Source organism: Apis mellifera, linkage group LG9, assembly GCF_003254395.2.
Source record: "Apis mellifera strain DH4 linkage group LG9, Amel_HAv3.1, whole genome shotgun sequence".
Lineage (NCBI taxonomy): Eukaryota > Metazoa > Arthropoda > Insecta > Hymenoptera > Apidae > Apis > Apis mellifera.
The window spans coordinates 7008590-7035195 of NC_037646.1; the positions used below are offsets into that span (position 1 = coordinate 7008590).

At 33.3% G+C, this 26606-nt stretch overlaps 5 protein-coding genes across 11 annotated transcripts in view; 2 read left to right on the plus strand and 3 right to left on the minus strand.

Moving 5' to 3' along the window:
• The window catches only part of LOC412763 (cardiomyopathy-associated protein 5), a 69683-nt gene extending 57795 nt beyond the window's left edge, over nt 1-11888 (plus strand). For 3 of the 5 annotated variants that reach the window (XM_006561660.3, XM_016913976.2, XM_016913975.2), the window contains exons 4-11: nt 134-274; nt 1228-1352; nt 1471-7461; nt 8500-8911; nt 9346-9765; nt 9935-10136; nt 10222-10425; nt 10619-11888. In XM_006561660.3, the coding sequence (XP_006561723.2) occupies nt 134-274; nt 1228-1352; nt 1471-7461; nt 8500-8911; nt 9346-9765; nt 9935-10136; nt 10222-10425; nt 10619-10798 (7675 nt within the window). In that variant the 3' untranslated portion in view covers nt 10799-11888. The remainder of the gene's footprint in view (nt 1-133; nt 275-1227; nt 1353-1470; nt 7462-8499; nt 8912-9345; nt 9766-9934; nt 10137-10221; nt 10426-10618) is intronic. The other 2 variants (XM_006561661.3, XM_006561662.3) reach the window with 2 other exon arrangements.
• Nucleotides 11481-13491, minus strand: LOC102656311 (dynactin subunit 3). 2 transcript variants are annotated; one of them, XM_016913979.2, is made up of 2 exons: nt 13387-13491; nt 11481-12537 (listed from the first exon to the last, which is right to left on the minus strand). In XM_016913979.2, the coding sequence occupies exon 2, from the start codon at nt 12534-12536 to the stop codon at nt 11973-11975; it is 564 nt and encodes a 187-aa protein (XP_016769468.1). In that variant the 5' UTR covers nt 12537; nt 13387-13491; the 3' UTR covers nt 11481-11972. The 2 variants fall into 2 exon arrangements, with proteins under 2 accessions (XP_016769468.1, XP_001122103.1); XM_001122103.5 differs by lacking the exon at nt 13387-13491 and adding an exon at nt 12840-13078.
• Nucleotides 13492-13586: 95 nt separating this feature from the next.
• LOC412762 (heparan-sulfate 6-O-sulfotransferase 1-B) lies at nt 13587-17835 on the plus strand. The gene is made up of 4 exons (XM_396215.7): nt 13587-14164; nt 14897-15300; nt 15821-16000; nt 17327-17835. Exons 1-4 carry the CDS (start codon nt 13726-13728, stop codon nt 17642-17644), a joined length of 1341 nt encoding a protein of 446 aa, XP_396215.1. The 5' UTR covers nt 13587-13725; the 3' UTR covers nt 17645-17835.
• A 3473-nt stretch (nt 17836-21308) lies between these two features.
• Nucleotides 21309-22624, minus strand: LOC409600 (SPRY domain-containing protein 7). The gene is made up of 4 exons (XM_393103.7): nt 22276-22624; nt 21761-22038; nt 21592-21694; nt 21309-21508 (listed from the first exon to the last, which is right to left on the minus strand). Exons 1-4 carry the CDS (start codon nt 22379-22381, stop codon nt 21411-21413), a joined length of 585 nt encoding a protein of 194 aa, XP_393103.2. The 5' UTR covers nt 22382-22624; the 3' UTR covers nt 21309-21410.
• A 335-nt stretch (nt 22625-22959) lies between these two features.
• LOC409599 (60S ribosomal protein L35a) lies at nt 22960-24235 on the minus strand. 2 transcript variants are annotated; one of them, XM_006561665.3, is made up of 4 exons: nt 24166-24235; nt 23396-23655; nt 23121-23279; nt 22960-23044 (listed from the first exon to the last, which is right to left on the minus strand). In XM_006561665.3, the coding sequence occupies exons 2-4, from the start codon at nt 23651-23653 to the stop codon at nt 23021-23023; spliced, it is 441 nt and encodes a 146-aa protein (XP_006561728.1). In that variant the 5' UTR covers nt 23654-23655; nt 24166-24235; the 3' UTR covers nt 22960-23020. The 2 variants fall into 2 exon arrangements, with proteins under 2 accessions (XP_006561728.1, XP_006561729.1); XM_006561666.3 differs by lacking the exon at nt 24166-24235 and adding an exon at nt 24054-24074.
• Nucleotides 24236-26606: the final 2371 nt, after the last annotated feature.

Below are 26606 nucleotides of genomic sequence, written 5' to 3' on the forward strand. Positions count from 1 at the left end.
AGACAAGTAGAAAAAAAACGTAAGGACAGACATACGTAAGAGACGATGATACGCGAGGACAGAGGAGAGAGGCCAGCAGCAGAGAGCCGAGTGTAGAGAGTTAGACGGTGTTTTCTGTTGTCACGATACCTAGCAGGGGTCCCGAGGCCGAGGTTGAAACAACCGTGGCTGGAGTGCGTTTTGATTTGGGCCCCGGCGTCGGCCGCGAGGGACTCAGCCTGAGAGACCCTGCCGCCGGACTGGTCGACTATTCCCACTGGCTGACAGCCCTCAGGTACATTGAAGGATGCTTACGAGGAGGCGAGAGAGAGAATGTGTGTATGTGTGTGTGTGTGCTGATCGATGAACGAGATGGTGCACGATATTCTACGAAACTAACTCGCTTACAACCCCCGCTGCTCCCCGAGCATTTTCTCTTCTTCCTCCTCTCTCTCTCTACCCTCCTCCTCTACCCTTCTTCTTCCATCTCTAATCATCAAATGACGACACACCCAACGATGGAATGCCAACAAGCATATATATATTCACAAGCATTCTCGCAAAATGCACCGGGATATGAAAGCGTATTAGAAAATGGCTATTAGAGAGTTGGACAGAAGCTGAGGATAGATTTATAAATATATATATATGTATTTTTTTTTTTTTTATACTTTATATTTTATCCCGTTAGGTGCTTCAGGATTCACCGAGTAGTGCGCTCACACGCAGCATCATTATCATTGTTGGAGGATGTATGCCTAACAGGCCTTTAACAAGCAAAGAAACGATTACAACCACTACCTCAGAAGCAAGCACTCCCAACACGTGGACACTACCGATCACGCGAGCATTCGTCGCGAGGTGAAACGAGCACGGAATTTTCTTTTTCGAGAATATATATATGTACATATATATATGTATGTATATGTATATATATATCGAGAGTTTTAAATTCGAAAACGAGAGGAATAAAAAAAAAGAAACAATGATTAATAAGGAACGTGGAGGAAATTTTTTTTTCGTTCGATTAAGGAGGTCGATTAATCGCGACGAAGTCGTTTCAGGATATGGTGTCTGTTCGTTTAGGGAAGCTTTTAATCCTATTTGATGGCTGAAAGAAGGTCTCGAAACATTGGCAAAGCACAATGCTGTACAAAATACGCTTATTTTGGGTCCAGGATGGGGATGATTCCTGATTGACATTGTTCGTGATTATCGTTGTTAATTACGGGTGAAATTGTGTTACAGGGGCGAGAAACTTTACGTAACGAAGGATAAGAGATCGAGGAGCTCGTATTGGAGAAGAATGGCCTGTTGGGGATGTTGCTTGGCTGTCGTACTGATAGCTGTCATCATCGCCATTTTGGCGGCGAGTAAGTGTCTCTTTCCCTTAAATTTCTAATTTCGATGATTTGTCTTTAATGTGCTGATTGAGTATCGGCCTCGAACAGTGAAACTTAACCTAAAATTAATCGATCGATTCTGTCCTAGCCGGAGTGATCTTGACGCAAGAGACTTCCGAACCTCTGGACAATCTTCAGCAGAATTCGCGGCAATTTGGTGACGTGAGAACGGCCGAAAGTCAAGAGTACATGAAGAATCCTCCGCCGAGTCCACCGCCCGCGACTTCGACGTTCCCATCCTGGCCAACGACCGACGAGACTCTTTACAACACGGTCCCAAGCGCGTTGGACGGTGTGTTAAAATTAGACGAGTTCCAATGGGACAACGATCTAAGCGATCCGAAGTCGAGGGTGTACAGACAAGTGAGCACGGAGATAGAAGAATACTTGAGGAGCATGTTGAGGCAGCCAATGGATAACGAAACGATCGTCAAAGTGTATGGCATAAACAGGGACGGTGAAGTGAAGTTTAGGATAAGTTATCCACCGCGTTCCATCCCAGAAGAAACGCAACAGATGATCGAGAAAACGTTGCAGAAAAGTGGCAACATGATTGGACATTATCATTTGAACAGTTTAAAGGTGACCAAGTTGGTCGACGAATGTCAGAGCGGGAGCTTTGGGTGTTCAGAAGGGTGCAATTACGATTACTCGAAAGGTCTGTTCGTTTGCTTCTGCAGAACTAGAAAGGTGTTAGCCAGTGATGGAAAGAATTGCGTTGATGAGAATGACTTGAGCAACGTGGAAATGGATGACGAGGTGCCGGAGACCAATACGGAAATGGTGCACGATTACGTGCAGGGAAGAAGCAGAGGACCTGGATCGGTGTTTGAACCGAGGAGACCCGACAATTGGGATCACTTGGACTTTAGCACGGAAACAACGCACAATGGACACGCGCCACAAGACAACGAACACGAATTTCACGTATATCCACATTCTTCGGCGGAACCGGAACCCACGCAGACGGCCACGACGGAAGAGAATCGCGTGTTCAATGACGAATCCGATTCGATGCATTGGATGCACGATCATTCGAACCACGATCATTCGATGCATGATTATTCGACGTATGAACATTCGATGCACGATCATTCGATGCACGATCATTCGATGCATGATCATTCGGAACATGAACACTCGATGCATGATCATTCGGAACACGATCACTCGACGTATGATTATTCAAGCTTGTCGACTCCTGAACAGAAACCTGAAATAGAATCCAATTCTAAATCTTTTGCTGAACCTGAACCATCTGCTGAGCCTGAGCCATCCGCTGAACCTGAACCTTCTGTTGAACCTGAACCTTCTGCTGAACTTGAACCGTCTGCTAAACCTGAACCTTCTGCTGAGCCTGAACCGTCCTCTGAACCTGAACCGTCTGCTGAACCTGAACCTTCTGCTGAACCTGAGCCATCCTCTGAACCTGAACCTTCTGCTGAACCTGAACCGTCTGCTGAGCCTGAGCCATCCGCTGAACCTGAACCTTCGGCTGAACCTGAACCGTCTGTTGAGCCAAAACCATCCGCTGAGCCTGAGCCATCCACTGAACCTGAACCTTCTGCTGAGCCTGAGCCATCCGCTGAACCTGAACCTTCAGCTGAGCCTGAACCGTCTGCTGAGCCAGAACCGTCTGTTGAGCCAGAACCATCTGCTGAGCCTGAGCCGTCTGCTGAACCTGAACCTTCTTCTGAGCCTGAGCCATCTGTTAAACCTGAACCTTCTGCTGAACCTGAGCCGTCTGCTGGACCTGAACCATCTGCTGAACCTGAACCATCTGCTGAGCCAGAACCGTCTGTTAAGCCTGAACCGTCTGCTGAGCCTGAACCGTCTGCTGAGCCTGAACCGTCTGCTGAGCCTGAACCAAAATCTCCTAATGAATTAGAGTTCGATCCAGAATCTTCCACAAAAATGATTAATACCGAGCTAGTCAGTTCCATGGAACCACAATCTACTGAATTTAATAAACCTGAACCTACTAGAGAATCACAACCATCTACCGAAGTAGAAGCTTCTGCTGAACCAATTACTGAAGCAAATCCTGTTAGTGAATTATCAACAAAATTAACTGCAACCGAGCATCCAGAACTACCTCTTCAATTAGATTTTACTATTAGGCCTGAAATATCCGGAAAAGAAGATTCTTCTACCGAACATGAATTATTATCAACCTTATCACCCATCGAACCAGAATTATTCAATGATGAAAAATCTCGTGAAAACATGCCTTCTATTGTTGAGCATTCTACCGAAATACAAAACACTATAGTGCCAAAAGATTTTACCGAGAAAACATTTACTGATAAAACTGAATCTTCTACCGAATCTGTAATTGTGAATAAGGAATCTTCTGAATCGATTAACGAATCTTCCACAGAATCACCTATGATTGAAAAAGAAACAGCAAATACACTTATACCTAATGTTCCTACAAACATGGAGTCAGAATCTACAACGCCAATGATGCTTAGTGAAACTACGTTACCAAATAACGAAATGGCAAGCAATGATGAATCTTTACCAGTGATACCTCTGATCTCTGATATCGAACAGACTATGACGTCGAATCATTCGTTTTCTGATGATCATTCCGAATCAAGTGTCACAGTTGTAGGCACAACGATGATGGAAAACAACGAGGAAAAGGTAACAACTTCAAACCCTATAGAAATGGATAAAAACGAGCAAATCACCGAAACAACCAATATGCCACAAGATGAAACAACTATATACACCACAATGAGTATAAACAATGACGAAACGATGAACTCCTCTTCAGAATCTAGTTCCATTTCGTCCATTTCATCCAGTGATCCTCAATCTTTAGTTCCTGAAATAGAATCCACCACTAATTCTGAGATAACCTCCCCTAACACAGTGACGGACACTAAATCGGAAAGCACGACCGAATCAAATCCCGTTGCAGAAAGTAACAGCACAGAAATGGATAACGAAGAGTCTAAATCTCAGAATACATTAGCACCGTCAAATGAATCCACTATGGAAACTGAATCACCTTCTCGTGATTCGACGAATGAGACCAACGTGATTGAGCACATGCCAACGACAGTCTTCCCCAAATTGCCAAAGAATTTCGGCCATAACGTGGAACCTCTGATAGAACCACTGGTGAACGACACGGAAGAGCACATTATGCTGATACCAAAAACGGAGCACACCACGGAAGTGGTTCACGATCCACACGCAATTATTCCGCAATTGATTCCCGAGCAAAGCGTCCAATCCTTGTCGAATGGATCGTCGACAAACAGCCAAGATTCGTCAAGAAGTAAAATTCCATCCTCCACAGAAGTTGTTGAGACGACTCTGCATCGATCCACTGTACGTCCAGACGAGAACGCTGTTTCTCCAAGCGACTCTGTTCGCTATGAGGAGAATTTGGACCATTCGACCAATCATCCCCTGCATCCAGCAATGTTCCCTGAGAACACGGTCGAACACGCGACGGAGAAATTTGACTCGGCTTATGACAAGCACGCGGACGATATGTCCCCCTTCTTGCCGGATGTCCAGAAGGAAAAGGAGGTGAAGAAGGCGCCTAGATTGGACAAGGACGAGCAAGACGTGCCCAATCCTTTCGAAGATCACGTCGAAGATGTGATCACCGACAAACCTCCACCGGAAACTTCTCCCTCCACGGAACGGAACACGAATGAAACCGAATTAAAGGACTCTCTGAACGACATCCACGACGTTGTGCGCGATAACGCGAAGTCTGACGAGCGGAACGAGATCGGTCGTGGATTCAAAAGTGACGGGTTGGACGCTGTCGAAAGTAACGACACGGAATCCGGGATTCAAAACGGGCTATTGCTCACTTACGATGCTGATAAGTCAGCCAGGAACGAGGAGCATCGAGTTTCGATCGAGAACGAGAGTGGAACAGCTTCTGAGGAAGACGAAGAGGCGTTGAAAGTGGTGCCGTTAGAAGAACAGTTCAAGGAGATTGAAACTACTGTGAAATACGATTCGAGTAAAGATAAATCAGAAATTACAGAAGCTGGCCCAGTTATTGGGGAAGAAGAGAGATCGAAAGATAACGTTACGGTTCAAGCATCCTCGGAAAAGCCAGAGGAGAATGCCGTGGAGGATCAGTATAACGACATTAACGATGACAGTTTGAGCAAAGGGTATCAGCAGGACGACACAGAAGTTCAATCCAAGAGAATTAAGGATGGATCTAACGAATTAGTGAATGGAAAATCGTTCAACGCGGATGAATCTCGTGGAGTAAATGATACGACGAACGTGACGGCGATGAACGACACGGAAGACGCGTTGGCCATGATTGGAAACATTCCTGACAGGCATCCAGAGGATGCCAAGTTGACCACTCAGATACCTGTGCTTCCGTTGGAAATACAGCAAGAGATGTCAACGACTGAGAAAGTGGAGAGCACCACTGTGACCGAGGAGAATCCTCGAAAGGACAATGGCACGGAACACGTGGAGGATGGAACGACAGTTCAGGTACCAACTACTCACGTGATGTCGATGGAGACTAAAACTACTGCCCAGGTACCGATATTGCCGGAAGAATTGCAGACTACCGAAAACGACGCGTTGCTAACCACCTCCACCATGAGGTCAGACATCGAAACGAAAACTGGCAATTTGGAAAACGTGTCTTCTGAACGAAAGGAAACGCTTGATACGAATGACAATGGAACTCGAGTGATTAATTCAGGAGGACAAATGAATAGTCAGAACGATACTGTTAATGATTCGATGGAAAATATGGGCAATAAAAGTAACGCGTTACAGGGAAATGTTGTTTCAACGTTGGATAACACAAGTGAGGAAAATTCGAGTGCGCCAACGACAACGAGTATCGAGGAGAATACGAAGGAGAATGCGACGGAAAGCTCAACGCTCGAACCTTCTCCTTCGACATCCAACAATGAAACTGCGACGGAATCGCAGAGAACGTCCGAGACTTCCTCTACCACGGAGAACGTTAAACCTGTGATTGAAATATTAGACGATGACACTGTACCGATAAGATTCGACTACAAGACCCATTTTATCATGACCACGCCCAAGGCTAACTTAAATATGGGTGATCTAACGGAGGAAGATTTAAAAGTGATCCCATTAGAAAAGAATTTAGACGTGAAGAAGAAATCGACCGACAAAAAGGTCATTGATAAGTACAAGTACAAGAAAGAGAAAGAATTGAATTTGGAGGAGAACGAGGATGAGAACGCGTTGACGGATGTACCAGAACTGTCATCTACAGAAACGCCGCAAACGGTGGGCGAGATCAAAGAGGAGGCAATCACTGCCACCACTGACAAAGAAGAAAATTCTGTACCAAAATTGAAAATCATCGAGACTACCAGTGGATCGAATCAAACGGAAGTTCGAAGCTCCATGGCCAATGAAAATCTCGGTGGTAGAACCAGCATAACGGTGCCAGACGCAGCGAAGAAGTATCCCAGTTTCATACCCGTTTCAGAGAAGATCATAGAGCCGGAATTTGTTACGGAGCCTTTCGTACCTCTTCGAAACTTGCATCATTTCCATCGATCAGACGGAGTTGCGACGGAACATCCGTCGGTAACGAACGAATCGTCTAACGAAGGCCACACGACCATGGAGCCGGTGACAACACTGGACAACGAAAAAATAAACGAAACGGAATCACCCTTCGTTCCTTCGATCACTACGATACCCGTTTCATCGATCCAAACCAAATTACCGGAGACTGTAACCGTGGAAGCGACCAGCCACATAGACGTTTCGTTCCTGAATCTGCCTCCGAGCGCCGTGTTTTCCAAGTGTGCGGCCGGGCAATTCCAATGCGTGAACGGAACGTCCAGGGATGGCGCGTATTGCGTGAAACTGTCCGCCAAGTGCGACTCCGAGAACGATTGCTCGGACGGATCGGACGAGTTGAACTGCGAAGGTTGTCCAGGAAATTTCAAATGTGATAGCGGGCAATGCCTGAAACGAGACCTGGTGTGCAATAAAATCGTCGACTGCGATGATGGGAGCGACGAGAAGAACTGCGAGGAATGGAAGTGTCAATTCGACGAATTCAGGTGTCCCAGCGGTAAGACTAATAATTATAACGAAAAATCAATTGAAATTTGATATTGGAAATTTTGTGAAATGATAGTGGGGAAATGAAAAGGTGATAAAAAGGTGGAAAAGTGGAGATAACGATTAACGAGGCAGCAATACTTTGAATGAGAATACATTTGAAAAAGTTTCGAGAAAGATAATTCTCAAATCTATTCACATTTATAGAATAGAGTATAAAACTACTCACATTTTTAATATAACTGCGTATATCGTGATTGTAAATTGTCTTCTTTTTATTATACGTTTAAATAATCATAACACATTTTCATAGAATCTTGCGAGAAATTTTTTTACAAGTTCGCGTGTTTTCTTGTTAAATTGGGTCACCATGTTTTCTTGCTGATCTTAAATAACTGGCTTTTGGAATAATATTACACGCTAATTTACTTTTTTCTTCGGCCAATTATCGTTCCACCTTGACCAATCCTGAGCAAAATAAAAAACAAGAGAAGTCGGAATAAATTTTTCACAATTACACATTGATTGATCGCATGCAAATCAGAAGGCGAATTATCATCACAGGGGGAGAAGAAGTGAAAGGAAAAACGTGACATAATACACGCTCGATTTAATGGGATCCCGTTTAATGCAGGATTTCGCAATCGAGCTAGGAATGTTCCGATATATCGACCGCGGCGAGATGTTTTCTCTCCTGTCGGGTTATCGGTGTCAAATACTTATCGTTCGAGCAAATTGCTTAATCTTTCCAACTATTTAGAGCTAGCGGATGCTTCTCGAAGTCGTCTAATGGTATAATTAATCGCTTCTATTCTCGTCTTATCTAACAACGTACTGACAATCCACTTAATCCATTTCACAAATGTCATATTTTACATCGATATCGTCTAAAATCCAACATCTATTCGAAGTTAAGATAGTTGTTTTGATTTATTTACGTTTCTAAAATTAATCCCTTGCTTCTTTCTTCTTTCGTCTATTCGTAACTTGATAATTTCTTGGAAATTTATTATAGAGAGAATAAGAACTGTTGTATTTGTAATTTCAGGAAGATGCATTCCTGGCATCTGGCAGTGCGACGGCCGGCCGGATTGCGAGGATCATCGGGACGAGTACAATTGCGCCGAAAGTTGTGGAAACGACGAATATCTCTGCCCGACCGAGAAATGGTGTATACCCTTGACGTGGCATTGCAACGGGGTCGACGAATGCGCGAACGGAGAGGACGAAAATTTGTGCGATTGCGGCCTCGATCAATTCAAGTGTCAAACAGGGGGATGCGTGCCTGAAAACCAGGTATGCGATGGAATAGAACACTGCCCCGATCATTCTGACGAGTGGGGCTGTTTGAGCGGGGCGAACGTGACTGCAGAGAAGAGGTTTGGAACGGATGGACAGAAAGAGGATAACGCGGGGAGCATTGGTGGCCAAGAATCGAGTAGTCCTTTACTGAAAGTAAGGTGCGTATGAAACAATCGTCAAATTTAAAGATTAAAATTCTGAAATGAAACGATATCTCTGCCATTTAAAATATTCTTATCATTTCTTTCGCATAATTCTATTGCGTCAATCAAATCATATCTATTCTTATCGATGTTTAATTAACTTGGAGAGAAATCTTACTAACCTCCTCTATTTCCTAATTCTTCCGTTATCATCGTCTAAAACTAATTAACATAAAATTCTACTTCGCAATTACATTTCAAGGTTTTGATACAGATCAGACTGTTCCAGTGTCGTTCTTTTAATCAGCTTATTTAATTTGTAGAAAAAAAATTTCTACAAAACGATTATTATTGTTACTTATAGCGAGAAAGATTAATCTCGCAAATAAACTTCTGCAACAAAAAAAAAGAAAGAAAAGAAAATAAGTGGAACTTTTCTCTCTTTTCAGACAATACAACGGCGAATACCGTCTCGTTTGTTCCGATGGATGGAGCGAGGAATTCAGTACCTCTTATTGCCAATCTCTAGGATTCGCCGGGTCCGAGAGCACAGAGTTCCAAACGAGGGACAAAACTCAGAAGATTTTCAGATTAAAGGCGAATCCCAATCACCATGCCCCGTTGGTCACGAATTTGGAGCAAGTCGAATTCTGCGTATCTGACAAAGTCGTGCAAGTCACTTGCCAAGAATTTTCTTGCGGATCCGATTATGGAGAAGGACCAACAGCGAGATTGGTCGGTGGAACTCCGGCCAGCGAAGGACAATGGTCCAGCGTGGCTCTGTTGAAGGAACCTAAACTTGGCGCTGCTTGCACGGCCAGCATATTGGGCCCTATGCACGTGCTTGCCAGTTATTCCTGCATCCACAGGTGAATATCGAGATCGATTGAAAAAAATGAAAATTAATCTTATGAATCTTTGAATGGAATTTGTAGTCGATTGGTTGATTAGATATAATTCTCGAAACGATATTTTAAATCTTGAAATTTTGAATATTGGGAGATATATTTGTCTTTTTTTTCCTTTTTCTTTTCTTAGATATAAGCAGAGCAATGGATGGCAGCTTTTCACCGGTGAAAATCTGCTTAAAGCACATCCTGTAAGGAACATCATTCCTTATCCTCAAGTGAAGTACAATCAATTCTTGTATAACAATGATATCGCATTGGTGGAATTAGAGAAGCCTTTAACTTTCTCGAGGAATGTCAGCGCCATCTGCCTTCCGAAACATCCTATACAGGTTTGTATCTTAAGAAAATATTTGGTACCAAGAATATTTAGAGATATTAGCGAAGGAGTGTTTAAAATATGTGGTTATCTTTTAGCAATTCCAGCCGAGACAGATATGCGTGATGGCTGGATGGGGATTTTCTGTGAACGGTGAGGTCGATTTACAAAAGTACCTCAACTTCCTGCCATTGCCAACGTACGATATTGAAGAATGCAATGCGACCACTCACTATGCAGGATTCATCACGAAGGACAATATATGCGCTGGATTCACTGATACGAATAAAGGACCTTGCTACGTAAGATTCTTGCCTCTTTCCTGCAATTTTCTAAGTCCATTTCTTAATCCTCCTATCGTTCTATTGTTAAATCATAATTATGTGTGCAAAGTTTAAGATAAATTTCATTTATCAGTTCTTGAATGATTAATTTCAATTCTGTGAGCGATTAATTTATTCTATTATTCTTATTTTTCTTTTTTCTCTTTTGTAGAACGACGAAGGAGCACCTCTAATGTGTGAATCTGGAGGAGGATCGGTCAGATGGGAAATTCAGGGTCTATTAAGTCATCACAGCAGATGTTCGAGAGGTCATCCAGCAATTTATTCGAGCGTGGAACCTGCGTTATCTTGGTTGCGAAATTCCGTACCTGCTTTGCAAACGCAAAGCTAAAGCGCTATAACGTGATTTCGTTCTTTCCACGAGAATACGCGAACATTAGATGAATTTTTTCTTCTTTTTTTTTTTTTTTAATTCGTACGAATTGATCATAACAATACAATAAATGAACGAACGAATAAATTAAATGAGTCGAAAAGGAACTATTGAGTGCACAAGTTCCTGAAAGTTGAAATTTATAAAACAAAAACAATGTACTTAATTTATATCCGTCTTTGTTTTTTACAATATGTTCCTATTTAAATGCGAAGAACGCGGATTTGATAGATAGCAATACGTAATCGCGGCCATAATTCGTTCTGCATCAGAAAAATACGTCCTAAATGTTAAATGATTTCTTTTTTTTTTTTTTTTTTTAAATATCTTTACGATAATTAATATTGTAATATTTTGTGGCAAATTGTGCTCGCAGAAAATGAAAAAATGACGGAGATAACATAATTGGCGATACAAGATATTTACAATTAAGATTATTTGTAAATACTGTATAAAGTGACTGTTTAATATGCTTAACATTGTAAGAGACTTTTTTTTTACATGTTTAGGAAATTAGGTCTCTTAAGAATGCTGTTTTACAAGTATTCAAATATGTAAAACAATTTAACACATTCATTTATTCTGCTGAATACCCAACAAGTTTCGTGTAACAACTGTATCTAACAGATTTATGCTGACATACACTTTCTAGTTTACTATCTCAAAGAAATATTAGCAGAGGTGTAGTATTACTGATTAGTGTAATGTCTGCATGAATTGTTTATGTAAATCCAGTTATTAGATATTACAAAAAGTAGCAGCAAAATGAAAATATTTATTGGAAACAAGAGACCATTGAATAAATATATTTGATTATTCGATAATAAATAGTTTGTCTCAGAAATCGTAAAAAGGGATTTCTGAAATGAACAATAGAATAGGATAAAAAATAGATAGGAGATAAATGTATATAATATATAAGTATTTTAATAAAATACATTGTTATGAAGAAATACAATAATAAAATATGTTTATGTATGCATAGTCATTGATGAATGCATAAGTATTTTTATATGCTAAGATAAAAAATAAATGTATTTTAAATGAATTTTAAGCTTTCTTATTTTAAATATAAATAATTTTATTGTTATTTATACAATAAATAATTCTTTGTTATTTATACAATAAATTCTTAATCTAATTGTTTCTTGGGCATTGCTGCAATTTCAGCTGTTGTTACAATAGCATCTATAGTAATTAATGACTTAGAAATACTAGTTATTACATCATTATATTTGGAAAAAACTTCATTTATATGATTATTTAATCCTTGAGTATCTTCATATAATTTAAGATAAGATAAATTCAAATCATTGAGTTTGTTTGTTAATTCTGGTACATTTCTTAGACGATCAGTCTCTAATACAGGTGTTAATTCTTGCACTTGTTTTAACATTTCATGATTTTGTTTTATTTCTGATGCCATTGCTAACAATAATTGAAGCTTGGCCTCTATAGGAATTTCTGAACTTTCAATTATTGGATCTAAGTAAGTATTTAATTCTGGTAATCGCTTTATCATTAGATTTGCTTTTTCTCTTCCTGACATTGCAGAGGAAACTAATGTATTTACATGCAAGATATTATCTATCACGGGATTTTCCAATGTATCATTATTTTCTTTTTTCTTTGCAAGTCCATATATTTTTTTTTCCAATTCAATAACTCTATCTTCTAACAATTCAATAGCTGCCATTCTAAATATTTAAAAAACAGAATAATAAAATAATTATATATTTTTTTATTAATGTATTATTATTTAAATATATGAATACGTAATATATTAAGTTTTTTTTAACAATTTATGATACATACTTATCTTAATTAGCTTATGTAATTTAATACATTTACATATGTATATCAATGCATATATGATAATTAATAATAAAACGAATATTACTTTATATATTGTTAATAAATCAATAATGTAGTAGAGTTTAAATAAATTAAAAAAATTTGTGATAAATATTATATTATAACATTATGCGACATTACTTACTTGAGAAAATTTAAGAATTCCACTAAAATAACTTCAATTTACACCACAAATATATATAAATGATAATATTTATATATATGACAGTAAATTTATAAAATTTGACAGATAAAATTAGGTTATAATAAGTATACGACTATGATCTGAAGTAATCCAATATATAACTGCTTTTGTCGGTATTGCAACTTACTTCAGAGCAATCAAAAAAGGCGGTAATATAAATATATCGACAATTTTAAATTTTTACATATTTAAAACTTATTTTTTTTATAATTATAATGTTTAAACAAGAAAATATCGAATTTGTATCAAAATTTTCATAAATAATATAAATAATGATTAAATTTTTATAAATTGAAACGTAAGATTATTACGCATAATCTTCTATCACATTGCTTTTAAATTAATTCAAACAAGAATGTTATATATTTAATGATTTAAAAGTAAAAAATATATACATTTTATTCCTTATTATAAACGAAAAGAGATAATTATAATCATTATTGTTTTCAAAAATAATCTTTCATTGTATACAACTTGTAAAACTTACCAAAATCCTGATGTAAAAGGACGAAATATTTCTTTAAATAGACGCACTGTAATAAAACATAAATATATACGTATAGACGGTTACAGCTTTGTACACTTCTCGTAGTTCACACTTTTAAATAAACTCTTGATCTCCCCACTTCACTTTGAGAAACTGTTACAGACGAATACCAGACAATGTTCCGTAAGAAAACCGCGGGTGGGCGACTATACGACAAGGTGCATGGTAGGGATAGTATCTGTCATGGCCGACGTTCGTTGGGAGCGTAGTTTTGGTCAGACCGCATTAGTGAGCGGTACGTGGTGTGTTTAGTGGTAAGAAAAAACATGGGGTACGATAATGGGCAGACGGTCAAGCGAAGAAGGCGTTAGCGAACTCTCGGTCCTGATAAAGGACAATTTATGCGAGAGGTCCGCGACGATGGAATCACGAGCACGGAGGACTCGGCTACGTAGCGTTGTAGGGATATGTTTATTTCTCGCGCTCACGGGCATCATTTATCTCGGCTACTTCTGTCCCGATCACGTATGTGCTTTAACAAGCCGCGAGATCAAGGAGTCCGTAAGATTGTCCGAGGGTCTATCCGCTGGTCCCGGCTCCGGTTTGTCTTCCGTCTCCGTCGAATTCGACAAAAATGGCCTGCTCTCGGTACATCCTGCTTTTAGATTGCAGAGTATTCAGGGAAGCCTTGGTTACGACGACGTGTTTACCAATGATACTTTCCAGTTTGATATCAATGGTCACGATGTCATCGTTTTCTTGCATATTCAGAAGACTGGCAAGTAAAATTTGCGTTATTATTTAATTCAGATTTTTTTTGAAATATTCATATATCAATTTTGTTGTTTTATAAGTTATGAAAAATATGCAATAGGAATTTTTATTAGAATAAAATTTTAATTTGGAAAATATTTATTTTTTTTTTTGTTTCTTGATATAAATTTTTTCCCATAATTTTATATTAATTTATATATTAATTGAAATTCAATTAATTTGATCATTTATTTTTAATAAAAATATTGAAATATAATGAATTACATAATATAATATGTGAAATAATCTAGAATTTTTGCATAAACATATTTTTTTGATTGTTTTGTATCTTGATTTCTTTGAATGAATACCAACCAATCCTATAGCTTAATAAAAACAATGCAACATCCCTTCTGACCATTGTACAACTGAATCTTTGCATTATTCATCAGGCACTGTGAAACCTCCAAGCTCTATCTTAGAAGGAGAAAGAACAATTCAGGGATGTTGCTTTGTTTAATATGCTATGCATGCATATCTGTATTTCCTTTTTGTTTTCCACATGTATGCTTCCCATAAGATTTTCTTTATCAAGATACGTAATAGAATATGCATATCATAAATATTTGCTTAAACTTTCAATATAAATATATAAGATGACAAGAAAAAATTAAAATTAATTAAAATTAAAATTTGAAAACAAATTTCTAATATATTGGAAAATATTTGTCAATTTTTAAAAATTTTTTTGTTACAGGAGGTACCCTATTTGGAAAACATTTAGTTAGAGATCTAGATCTACAAAGACCATGTTCTTGTCAAAGAAGACGCAAGCGTTGTTTTTGTTTCCGTCCAAATCGCAATGAAAATTGGCTTTTTTCAAGATATTCCACTGGTTGGAAATGTGGTCTACATGCTGACTGGACAGAATTAACTAGTTGTGTTGATACTGAGTTAAATAAAATTGAGGGGGATGGAATAAAACGTAGATACTTTTATATAACTATAATAAGGGATCCTGTTGCACGATATTTGTCTGAATTTAGACATGTACAAAGAGGAGCAACCTGGAGAGGAGCTCGTCATTGGTGTGGAGGAACTCAAGCAAATATACCACAATGTTATCCTGGTTCTAGTTGGCAAGGAGTTTCTTTAGAACAGGTAATATTATATCATAAATTTCATATTCAATAATATACATATATTGAATATTAAATAATATTCAATTTGAAAATATCTTTGTATATTATATTTTCCATGAATCCATAACAATGATTTCTTTAATGAATATAATATTATGTTATCTAAAAGGCTTTTATATGTAGAAACACATTAAGATAAGTATTATTCCTTATCTTATTTGTCTTTTTCTTCTCTAAGATAGATATAATTTTTTTCTTTTGTATAGATATATTTTCTCCTATGAAAACAACATTTATTTTATTGATATAATAATTTAAAACATAAATATATTTGTATTTATAATTTAATATTTAAGTATTTTAAATATTTAAATATTTTATATTGAATATAATAGATGTATATGTATATATTATATATGAAATATGTATATATTAAAAAGTGAAGTGAAGAAAAATATATAATATAGAAAAATATAATTATAAAACGAGATTTTATTTAAAAATTAAATCCCCTTTTCATAATATTATTCTTTATATAGTTCATGGCGTGTCCATATAATTTGGCAAGCAATCGTCAAACAAGAATGTTGGCTGATCTATCAATTGTTGGTTGTTACAATTCTACACTCAGCAGTTTGGAGAGAGATCGTCTCATGTTGGCTAGCGCTAAGCACAATTTGCAATTCATGCCTTTCTTCATGTTGACTGAATATCAAAAAGTAAGAATTAATTTTTTTTATTGATAACTAAGTGCATGTAAATATATGCAAGTTTTTATATTGTGTGCATATGTTGCTTGCATTATTAATAATGCTGTCTGTTTCATGGGTAAAAAATTATGGATTTATAATTTAAATTAATACATGTTGCGCATGTTCCATATACTTGTGTATATATATCTTAAGTTCAAAATTATGATCTTTAATCTTTAATAACTATTTTTTAATTGTGTATTGATTGCATTTATTATATATTCTGGTATTGTATATTGTAGAATATTGTTTAAAATTGTTTTATTTTAGCATTAATGTTATTAATTTTGTATGCTTCGATTTATTTATAAATTTTTATTCATCAATTTTTTCAAATTTTGAAAAAATTATTTTCTTCTAAATTGCTTGATCCGTCTGAATTAACAAGACATTTTATGTTATACCAAAGAATCATCTGTTGGAAAGTAGCTCTTAATGTAAATATTTGTCTTGCCCACCCGTACATGGACGTTGAATATGCTAAACATCCCACGCTTTTACCGTTTTAGTTTTAAAGGCATTTTTCTTATTTTAATAAATATATTTATATTTAAAAATAATATTTTTACATTATTATTATTAATTGCATTTAATATATTCGTAACAAAAATGAAATTAATAAATTGAAAAATAAAAAAAATTATTTGAATATTGATTGCAAAAGATGAAATAAATAAATTAATTTATATAAATTTATTTATTTATCTGATAATTTTATTTGAATATTATTCTTTAATATCATTCAATTTCCCCTTTGCCAATTTAAAACAAATATTCACATATTTTTTTATATAAAATACTAATATGTTTGTAGAATATATTCAAATAATTTTTTTATCTATTAATATTAGGGAAAAATTTGATATAAATTGTTATTTTTGAATCGTATAAAAATATGAAATTAAATTTATAATGCAAATGGAAATTCTTTGTCAATATATATTACCATAAGTCAAAATATATGTTACCATAAAAAATAAATACTGTTTTTTCTAACTTTCTTTTTAATAATTATAAACTTTAATAAATTTTAAACTTTTGTTGTTTTTTTTATTTAAATTTAGTTATGTGAATGCACTATATATTTAAAAATAATTTTTGTAGCAGAATTTCATATAAAAAATCTTGTTCCTCGTTTTAAATTTGTATGCTTTATATATATATTTTTTTTAATTTTTTCGCGAAATGTACTACATTATTCAAAGTTTTTACATACAGTTCGTTTATTTATTATATTGTCATAAATGCATAAATTGTGCGTAAATATTATAAAATTAAATTAAAATCGAATAGGTGGGACAATATTCCTTTGAAGAAACATTTGGAATGAGATTTGCCGTTGCATTTGAACAACATAACGCGACATTGAGCGCTGCCACAATGGCTACTCTAAGTGTGGAACAGTTAGATGCTGTGCGTAGATTGAACAGACTGGATCTGGAACTTTATGATTTCGCAAAGAATCTTGCGTTTCAAAGATTCAAACGACTTAAAGATCGCGATCCATACTTTGTACAACGATTTCAACACCTTGGGGAATTACCTTCTAGGCAAAGTGCAACGGAATTCAATTGGGATTCTGTTATAGAAGATACTACAGATGTTGAATGATATGTAAGTATGTTAATGATAAATATTATTGATGCTTTGCATTCATAGCTAAGCAAATTAAATGTTGCTCTGAATCTGAGCATCTCAGGGAATCATCCTTGAAAGAAAAAATGTCTTTTACATAGAATTATTACATGCATTTGCTGCATGGAACTTACCAAAAGTGTTTATAGAAAATATTGTGGATAAGACCAAAGAGAGCTCAGAGAGGATCTTGAAATAACCTTTAGATCCTCTTTCAATAGCTATATATAAAAAGATATATGTATAATTACACAAATTTTTTTTATGATTTTTAAAATATACATAAAATTTTCTTTTTTTAAAGAAAGTTCTTCCATTCAATGCAATTTTTGCTTAGAATGTCATGGTTAAGCTTAATCTTTGTTAAAGTTATTATTTTTTACATGTAGGTGTAATTTACAGATTTTTTTAATCTATGTTAAAAAGTCAATTCTAGGAAAAAATATTATAATTATTTCTTAAACGTATACTTACATTTTAAAAAAAGCTATTAACTTTAATGTTTTGCAAAAATATAAGTGTGTAGTATTTTATATGATACTCAATATTTTATATTTATTTGTTTCTCAAACGTGATAAAAATTAGTTTCATAATTTAGTAGCTAAAATTATTGATATGAATATTATAAAGCATATTTTTTTATTTAAATTTCTTATTTTTATGATCATATGCATAATAATATATTCATATTTACGAATTTTAATAATTCGTAACAATAAATTTTCTTTCGATATGTATCGTATATCGTATTGTAAATTTTATAATTATTTTATTGCAAATTATAAAATATTATTTAAAAAAATAATAAGTAATAGATTTTTCTATTTAGAAAAAATTTTTAATGAAATATTTCTTGCTTTAAACTTATATCAAAGGTTACAAATTAAATCACAATTTATATTCCTAATTAATATGTGAAAAAGATAATAAAAGTGACATAATACATGTATAAAAATCTCTATTTATAGTGGTTTTCAATGGAAGGATAAATATTACAAATTAATTTTGTAAATATATCTAAAAATCTATATTTTTTAATAGAATCATTTGCAGTGTTATTTGAATGAAGTGGTATTAGGTTTAATAAAAGCGATCTATATAGTTTAAGTGATAAAATGTTCATGTGAATGTTGGAACGAATGGTCATTGGATAAACGTGTTTAATATTAAGCAGCCTGCAGATCTTGAAACATATTGCGATGCACATATATCGACTTAAGCGATGGGTTTAAGTCAATGGTTTTCGCGAGACTGAAATATTATTTTATCATTTTCAATATCATGTGAATCATTAACTTAAACCCATCGCTTGAATCGATTACAATATATTTCAATGTGTAAGGGCCTTTAGATACTGATTATTTAACAGTCTAAATGCTCACAAGTATCATTTTTATTATATTTCTTTCGATAATTTTATTTTTTATTATAATGCACACAAAAACATTGAAAGTATCAAATTTACATTTTAATGAATTTGAAAAAATTAATAAAATCTATTGATTGATTAAAAATGTAGGTTACATTGAAAAGATTACATTTAATATGTTGAAATCATACGTGCAATAAGACTCGATGGGTTACCATTATAAAATATTTTACATCATTCAGTCATGAAATAAATGTAATATATCCTTTATATATTAGATATATATAACTAACTAACATTAAATCATTACGAAGCAAAATGCAAATGCTCTCTTTAACTACGTATTCACCAATTACGTAAATAATCCATAATCCATAAACTCTTTGATGATTGGTAGAAATACATGGCATACATGAACGTAAATATCCGCAAACGTTTATGATTGCCATACATCGAATTGAAATTCGTTATTTGCGTCCAATGGAAATAAAAAAATATTAAAATATTGATTTTTATCAATTGATTAATAATAGATGTTCTCGAATATATTCATATTATTCAATATTTATCTCGGCAAATGTTGAATTTTAGTTAACATCTTAAGTGAATCATCATAAGTACATTTGTATATTAAATACAAATATTTATAATTTTTTAAGTTGCCGGTGAATACGCGGCTTTTAACGTATATTATTGATCTTCTATGATTACCATACTTATATTATAAGTTAAATTGTAAAATGAGTGCCATCAGTGATATAAAACAAATTGATCTGTTATTTTTAGCTTTGCTATTACAAATGATTTATGTTAATTAGAAAAATATATCATTTTATTGTTCATAAATTTTAGGCTTCTTCTTTCTCAACCTATATTAAATATATTTTTTAGTTAATTTGTAGATGATAATAGTATCAATTTGATTTTTTAATTATAATGTTCTCGGAACATTATTTGAAAATATATGTAAAAATTAATTTGATATTATTACCACTCAAAAGTGAGCAATTTATGAACAATCTATATTTACAAATATATATAATATTAAGCATTATAATATTATTAACAATAATGATCATTTAAAAGTAACATTAAGGACCAAAGATTTAATAAGTTTTTATGAAAAGAGCAGAGAGCATATTCAAGCAATTGTAAAAAGGAAAATTTTTTATATGTTCTTAAATGAAGTGATCATTATAATTATATTAAGTCGAAAGATATACTTTATTATCTTTCCACTTAATATACTATAGGTACAATAATAATATATTATAGATACAATATTGAACTTGGGTGAAACACAAACAATCTTTTAAGCAATTGATGCACAGAAACACAGATTTAGCAATATATCGCTATTTTCGCGTACTTGCCTTTATTATATGTTAAGATTTCCAAACAATTCAGAAATAATCGAACTTAAATCACACAGGGTGTGCAGTATTTTAAAATTAACATATTTAGAATCATTGTCTACTATTTTATTAATTTTTAGTTTCAATAATTACATATACTTATCTCTGCCATTTTTTATCATACATATTGAAATGTTTCTCATTACGTATGCAATGGAATGCTTGTGACTATTTGTAAACATTTATGAGATTGATAGTTACTTAAGTATTTACATTGTGAGCATTGTAAAAAATGAGCACATACTCATTGGATTAGTGTGAATGAAAGCCTAGCTTTAATAAATATGTAATATGAAATTTTTAGCATGAAATTAAGTTGTAACAAAAATAATAATGAAAAAAATAATAATGAAAACAAAAAGCCATGACAGTAGCCTAATAAAGTAAAGTATAGGCCTAAGCCAATGGTACCTTATGTAAGCCAGTGTATATACCATACCATTAAATCATTAAGGAACAATAAATTGTTGTGTATACAATATTATATACAATCTTATACAGACATATATATATAAATATATATATTATATAAAAATATTATATGTAAGTTGTACACATATTTAAAATTATGTTATTTGATTATTAAACAATTATATAAAAGAAATATGGTTGTTTTACAATATACCAAATTAAAACAAAAATTAATTCATGTTACATATGTTGTTAGTATATTGTAAGCATTATTTTTGTAAACATTATTTTAAAAATGCAATTGAAAAGAATGATGTAGGCGAGATATAAATTAAAATGTTTATTTTGCAATCGTTAATTAAATATATTTGTACATTATTATTAAGAGAAATATTTTTTATTCATAAAATTATGTTTTATGAATTTCTTTCTAAATTAGAACAATTTTTGATTCCATATTTTATGTTAGAGAAATATAGAATGGACATAAAATGCTTTTAGTGTCAAGGAATAAAAAGATTGATACTTATGTAATAATATTTTTTGCTAGAGTAATGATTGCTCCAACATGATTTTTTCAAAACCTGTAGGTGGAGGATGAATAAAATTATCCAAAATTAAGTCTAGAATGGCCCCATCATCCACTATAAAGAAAAATCATTTCTTATTTAAAATATTAATTATTAAAACATTAAATTTCTTTTTTTTTTAAATTACAATAAATTACCATAAAGTACTGGATAAACAGTTCCTTTTATGCCCATTACTGGAGCACCTATTGGTTTTCCATTTAAATAGAAATTAAGTTCTATGTGATCATAAGATACGCCCTGATAAATAAAAAATAGTTAATTTTTAAATTGAAAATGCCTTATAATTATTATAATTATACTTACTATAATATCTCCTTCTTGAACCGAACTTTGAATCTTATGTATTTCCTGTTGATTATGCCTTATAATAGAATCATAATTAAGAGCCCAACTTTCTTTATCATTTCCTCCAATAGTAATATTGAGATCTGTGGATCTTGTAGCCAATCCAATAGCCCATATACCACCTTGTTGTATTTTTATTTCAAAATAACTTTTATTTTGGACAAGAGGAGCATTTGTTAAGGCACCACCACGACCGCATACTCTTAGACCATTTTTTACTATCACAACTTCATGTCCTGCACCAATTTAATATTTTTCTTAATTATTGTTTTTGTAGTTTTCAAAAAAATTTTTAACATTAATGTAGAATATACGAAAATAAATTTATCATAATATTAATAAATCATTAGAAACACTAAATGCACACCTTATCTTTAGGAATGTGAACATACAGTATATGTAAATGCGACGATACGATTAACACATTTTAAATATATTGTTAAAATCATTTCAAGATTAAAATTAAAAATTACCCATATAAGACGTGTCTAAAGATATAGGATTTGGTTCTCTCTTCGGTGTTTGAGTTGCGGCAAAGCCAAGGCCGTCAAAACAATTTCTCAAACAGCAAAACATCATCTTTGTTCCCCTTTCTTTATAGTTTGTTTAGATTAACGATTGTAGCATTGTGACACTGTTAGGAGAAAATTTTTTTTCTCCCGTAAAATGAAACGAATAACTCACGATATTTACTTCGATTACATCGAGAATATTAAACACCATGCAATATTTGGGTATGATAGTAAGTTAGTATTGTGCGTATTTCAACGCAGAGATTGAACTTTGAGGTTTCCGTGTGTAGGTAGATTATACGTACATGACAGAAAATGGCTTCCTTTCAAATTTGTGCAATCAATATTAAATTCTTATTTAATTTATATAGGTATGTTGCATTTTTGTTAAAAAAATTTAATATTATTATTAATTTTTAAAAAATTTTTAAATATTTGTATAATTTAAACTGGAAAATTTAATATATTACGCGTATGAAATTTAAGGTTATGTTTTTCATTTAAAAATACGTAAATAAGATTTTATCAAAATCAATACAAGTAATAGCATAAATTTTTAATATTAAATATGAAATAAAATAAATTAATATTCATATTTTAAAAAACACAAAATGAAAAAATAAATATATTTAGCAGGAAAAAAAGTGAAACTGGTATTTAGTACCAAAGTGGTATTTATTTGTTTATTTTATACAATAATAATTTTTTATATCCGACTGGGATACAACATCTGTAACAAAATAATGAAACATTGGCAAATTCATTTACATGTTGCATGTAAGTAGTCAAATTATTAAACAACTTACAATCCTGATACGATGACCCATAGCTTTAGCTGGTAGATTTTTCTTAAACTTAGCACGTACTGAACCACTAGTTCCATGCGGTCGGGTTACCTTACCCCAAATAGCTCTAACTTTTGTTTTCCTGCTTTTCTTTCCAGGAACAGGTGTCTTATTTTTTGCCTGTAAATTATCAATATATTACAATGAAAATAATATCCAATTTATATCATTTAATATTGTACTACAATATTAAATTCAAATAAAATAATTTAAGGAAAACAATTAAGGAAAGTTACCTTATATACATAAACACATCGTTTTCCTACATAAAAATTTGAATCCTGTTTATCTCTAGCTCCTTCAACTTTAAGAAGTGCTGTGTGTTCATGTTGATTACGCAATCCACGTTTGTAACCAGTAAAAATGGCTTTAGCATAAAGACGTCCGTGTCTTTTAAAAGGCCTCTTTTTTAAAGGAGGAGGTTCTACTGGCTTCTCTTTCGGTTTCTTAGTTGCTTTCGTTTTAGACTTTGGTTCAGCAGGTGTGTCTGCCATTTCTAATAGAAAAAAAAAATACGAACTTTATAAAGCATAAAATTATATTACGATAAATTTTATTGTTTAAAAAAATCAAGCTTCGATTGTAACGAGAAATAACGATATATATTAAACAAATTCTAAAATTAATACGATGTTTTAGGTTATGATAAGGTAATGTTCGAATTGTAGACAAAAAACAAAACAAAATTTCACTTTAACGTCAAACAGAAATGTCTTTGATACAAGTTTTTTTAAAAAGATTCTCAGAAAACAATTTAACATTAAAGTATTGATATATTATAACAAAATACACGCGTTTGTTGTTATACGGCTGAAAATGCCATGCAAAGATAGATTCTCTAAATCCATTGAGATCGATAAAAAATATATCAAATATAACAATGAGAATTATTACGTGATATCACGAAACAATTAATAACAACTTATAACTATTATTAATCTGTCAATTTAATTAATTTAACATATTTTAAATAATAAATATGAGAATCTGACACTAGAAAACGTACCGGATGTATATCACGAACTAAAAGAAACAGGAAACTGTAGCCCTCTTACGACAAAAATATAAAATAACTTGAATGATAATGTAGTATGTGATATTATCGATAGAATAATATTTTTGTTCGTTAATATTTTGAAAATCCAATAGATGTCACTAAATGTCCTGTTTTCGTATTTCAAAATTATTTTTCAAAAAAATTTGGAAAATAATTATTTGTATATTCATATAATATCAAATTTTATATTATATTTTAATTATATATTCAACATAACTGCATATGACCACATAATTTTAATAATTTTAATAATTAAAATTTCAGTAATGGAAATTATAATTTAGAATTTATATAATTTATATTCAGAATGATAATTTAAATTCCATAAAAGCTTTATTCAAGAAATTTAATGAAATAAATATACCAAATAATAATAGTTAGTTTTAATAGTTAGTTTTTTTTTTTTTTAATATTTGAAAGCAAAAATTTTTTAATTTTTTACCAATTTTTTTGAAACTCTAAAATATTACAGGAATTAAATGAGATAATTTAAATGTATTAAAGTAAAAGAATAATAAAAAAACTAATACTATGAAGATTTAAATCGAATCTATAATCCAATATATGTAAAAAAAGATAGAGATTGACAATTATTTATTTATCGAGAAAGAGAAAATATTGTCTCTTCCACGATCGAAAATTCCTTTTTTTTTTTTTCTTTTTTCAATTTCAATGTTATTCATCGAATTATCCCGATAAGCGTGGCGATCTCCCTTTACATTTTTCTACGTGATTAAAGTCAAGAATATCGTGTACACGTCGAACAACAAACAACGCTTTGTCCCGCAAAATTAGCGCGCATAAGCGTGAAGCAATTCAGGACACGTTCCAAGAAAAGTGATATGAAAGCAACGATTCATCGAATTTTACAGTACAATCCTCTTTGCCTCTTAATCAGATCGAGTAAATTGAAGCACAAATGATTCCGTTCGTTATCCCTGTAACACACGAGGTGATATTATTTTTTATCTTTAACATTTTGACATTTTAGATGAAAAATCCATCCGAAATTAATCTTCAAGAGAATTTTTTGTGGAAAATTTTCACGACAGCGTTGTAACTTGTAACATTCTCTCTCTAAAAAAAAAATTGTATATATAAATTGTAAATGTGAATATTAAAATTGTAAATGCATAATGTAAAATGCATAAACATTTACAGAGCGGACAGGAACAGCGTGCGAAACAGCATCTCAAAAGCGAATTAATTAAACTTGAGCATAATAACTACTAATATATTTACTTTAAAAATCGTGGCTGAAAGAAAGAAAGCCTCTAATTAATCTACCCGTTAATCCCCGAACAAAAGAATATATCGCCAAAAAAAAAAAGTTATTCCACCGAAAACAATTAAACAAAACGAAAACTACTCAACATTTCCCAAACATTCGTTCGAACCAACCCACACTCCGGAACAACGAAAAATTCTCACTTTTTCTGCTTAAAAAAAAGAAAAAAAAAAAGGAAGAAAAAAAAAGGGGGTTGAAGCACAGAGGAAGAACATAAAAACGAGAGAACATTTCGTTTCCAATGAGAGGTCGCTCTTTACGACTCGCATTGTTCGCAAACGTGCTCGAGCATTTTACGCCGATAGAGCGTGCTTAAAGCCTCCCCTCTCCCCTCCTGAACCCCGATATAAAACCCGTTCGTTTATTTTTCCCGTTTTTAAAAATTTCGGCCCATTTATCATCCGACCCTTTCGCTCCATAACGAATTAAATTTCGCCTACGACTCCCCGTCTTCATCAACCTGGCCAATTCACTTGGACCTCGAGTTTCTTACGCGACGCTTTCCTCGCGACAGCCTAACCCCCTCATATATAATATTTTAAGGATAAAAGAGAAGGAAGAAGGGAGGAGGAAGAAGAAGAAGAAGAAATAAAAATCGTGGATTTATGTCTGTTCGAGAAGAAGATTTACGATCGAACGGCTTCCACGTGATCTCGAGGATCGTGCGAGAACCGTGAATCATCGGGGAGATATACAGAGTATTTCTTTTTTTTTCTTTCTTTTTTCGAAGGGAATCTTTTAGAAGCGTCCAGGTGCAAAGCAAGTTTTGGTGGATTTTTGTCGAGCGGGCTCCACGGTTATTTCCGGTTGGTTACGCTTGTTGGAAGTGGGTTACGCGCGTTTCGAAATTGCGAGAATCGAGGATGTAAGAAAATAGGTTGGATACGCGGTGTTGAAGATACGGCGATGGTAATGGAAATTTGTCGTGCAATGGAATTGCGCAGAACCGTGGTCGACCTCTTTGTTGGAATGGAATGGAATATTTCGGGGATATTGTAAGATTGTTAAGGCTGTAAGATCTAATCTTGGATTACGTTCTTGGATAATTGAATCCGTTTACGTATATAAATAGAAATTACTTTTTACTCGCCACTACTTGCAC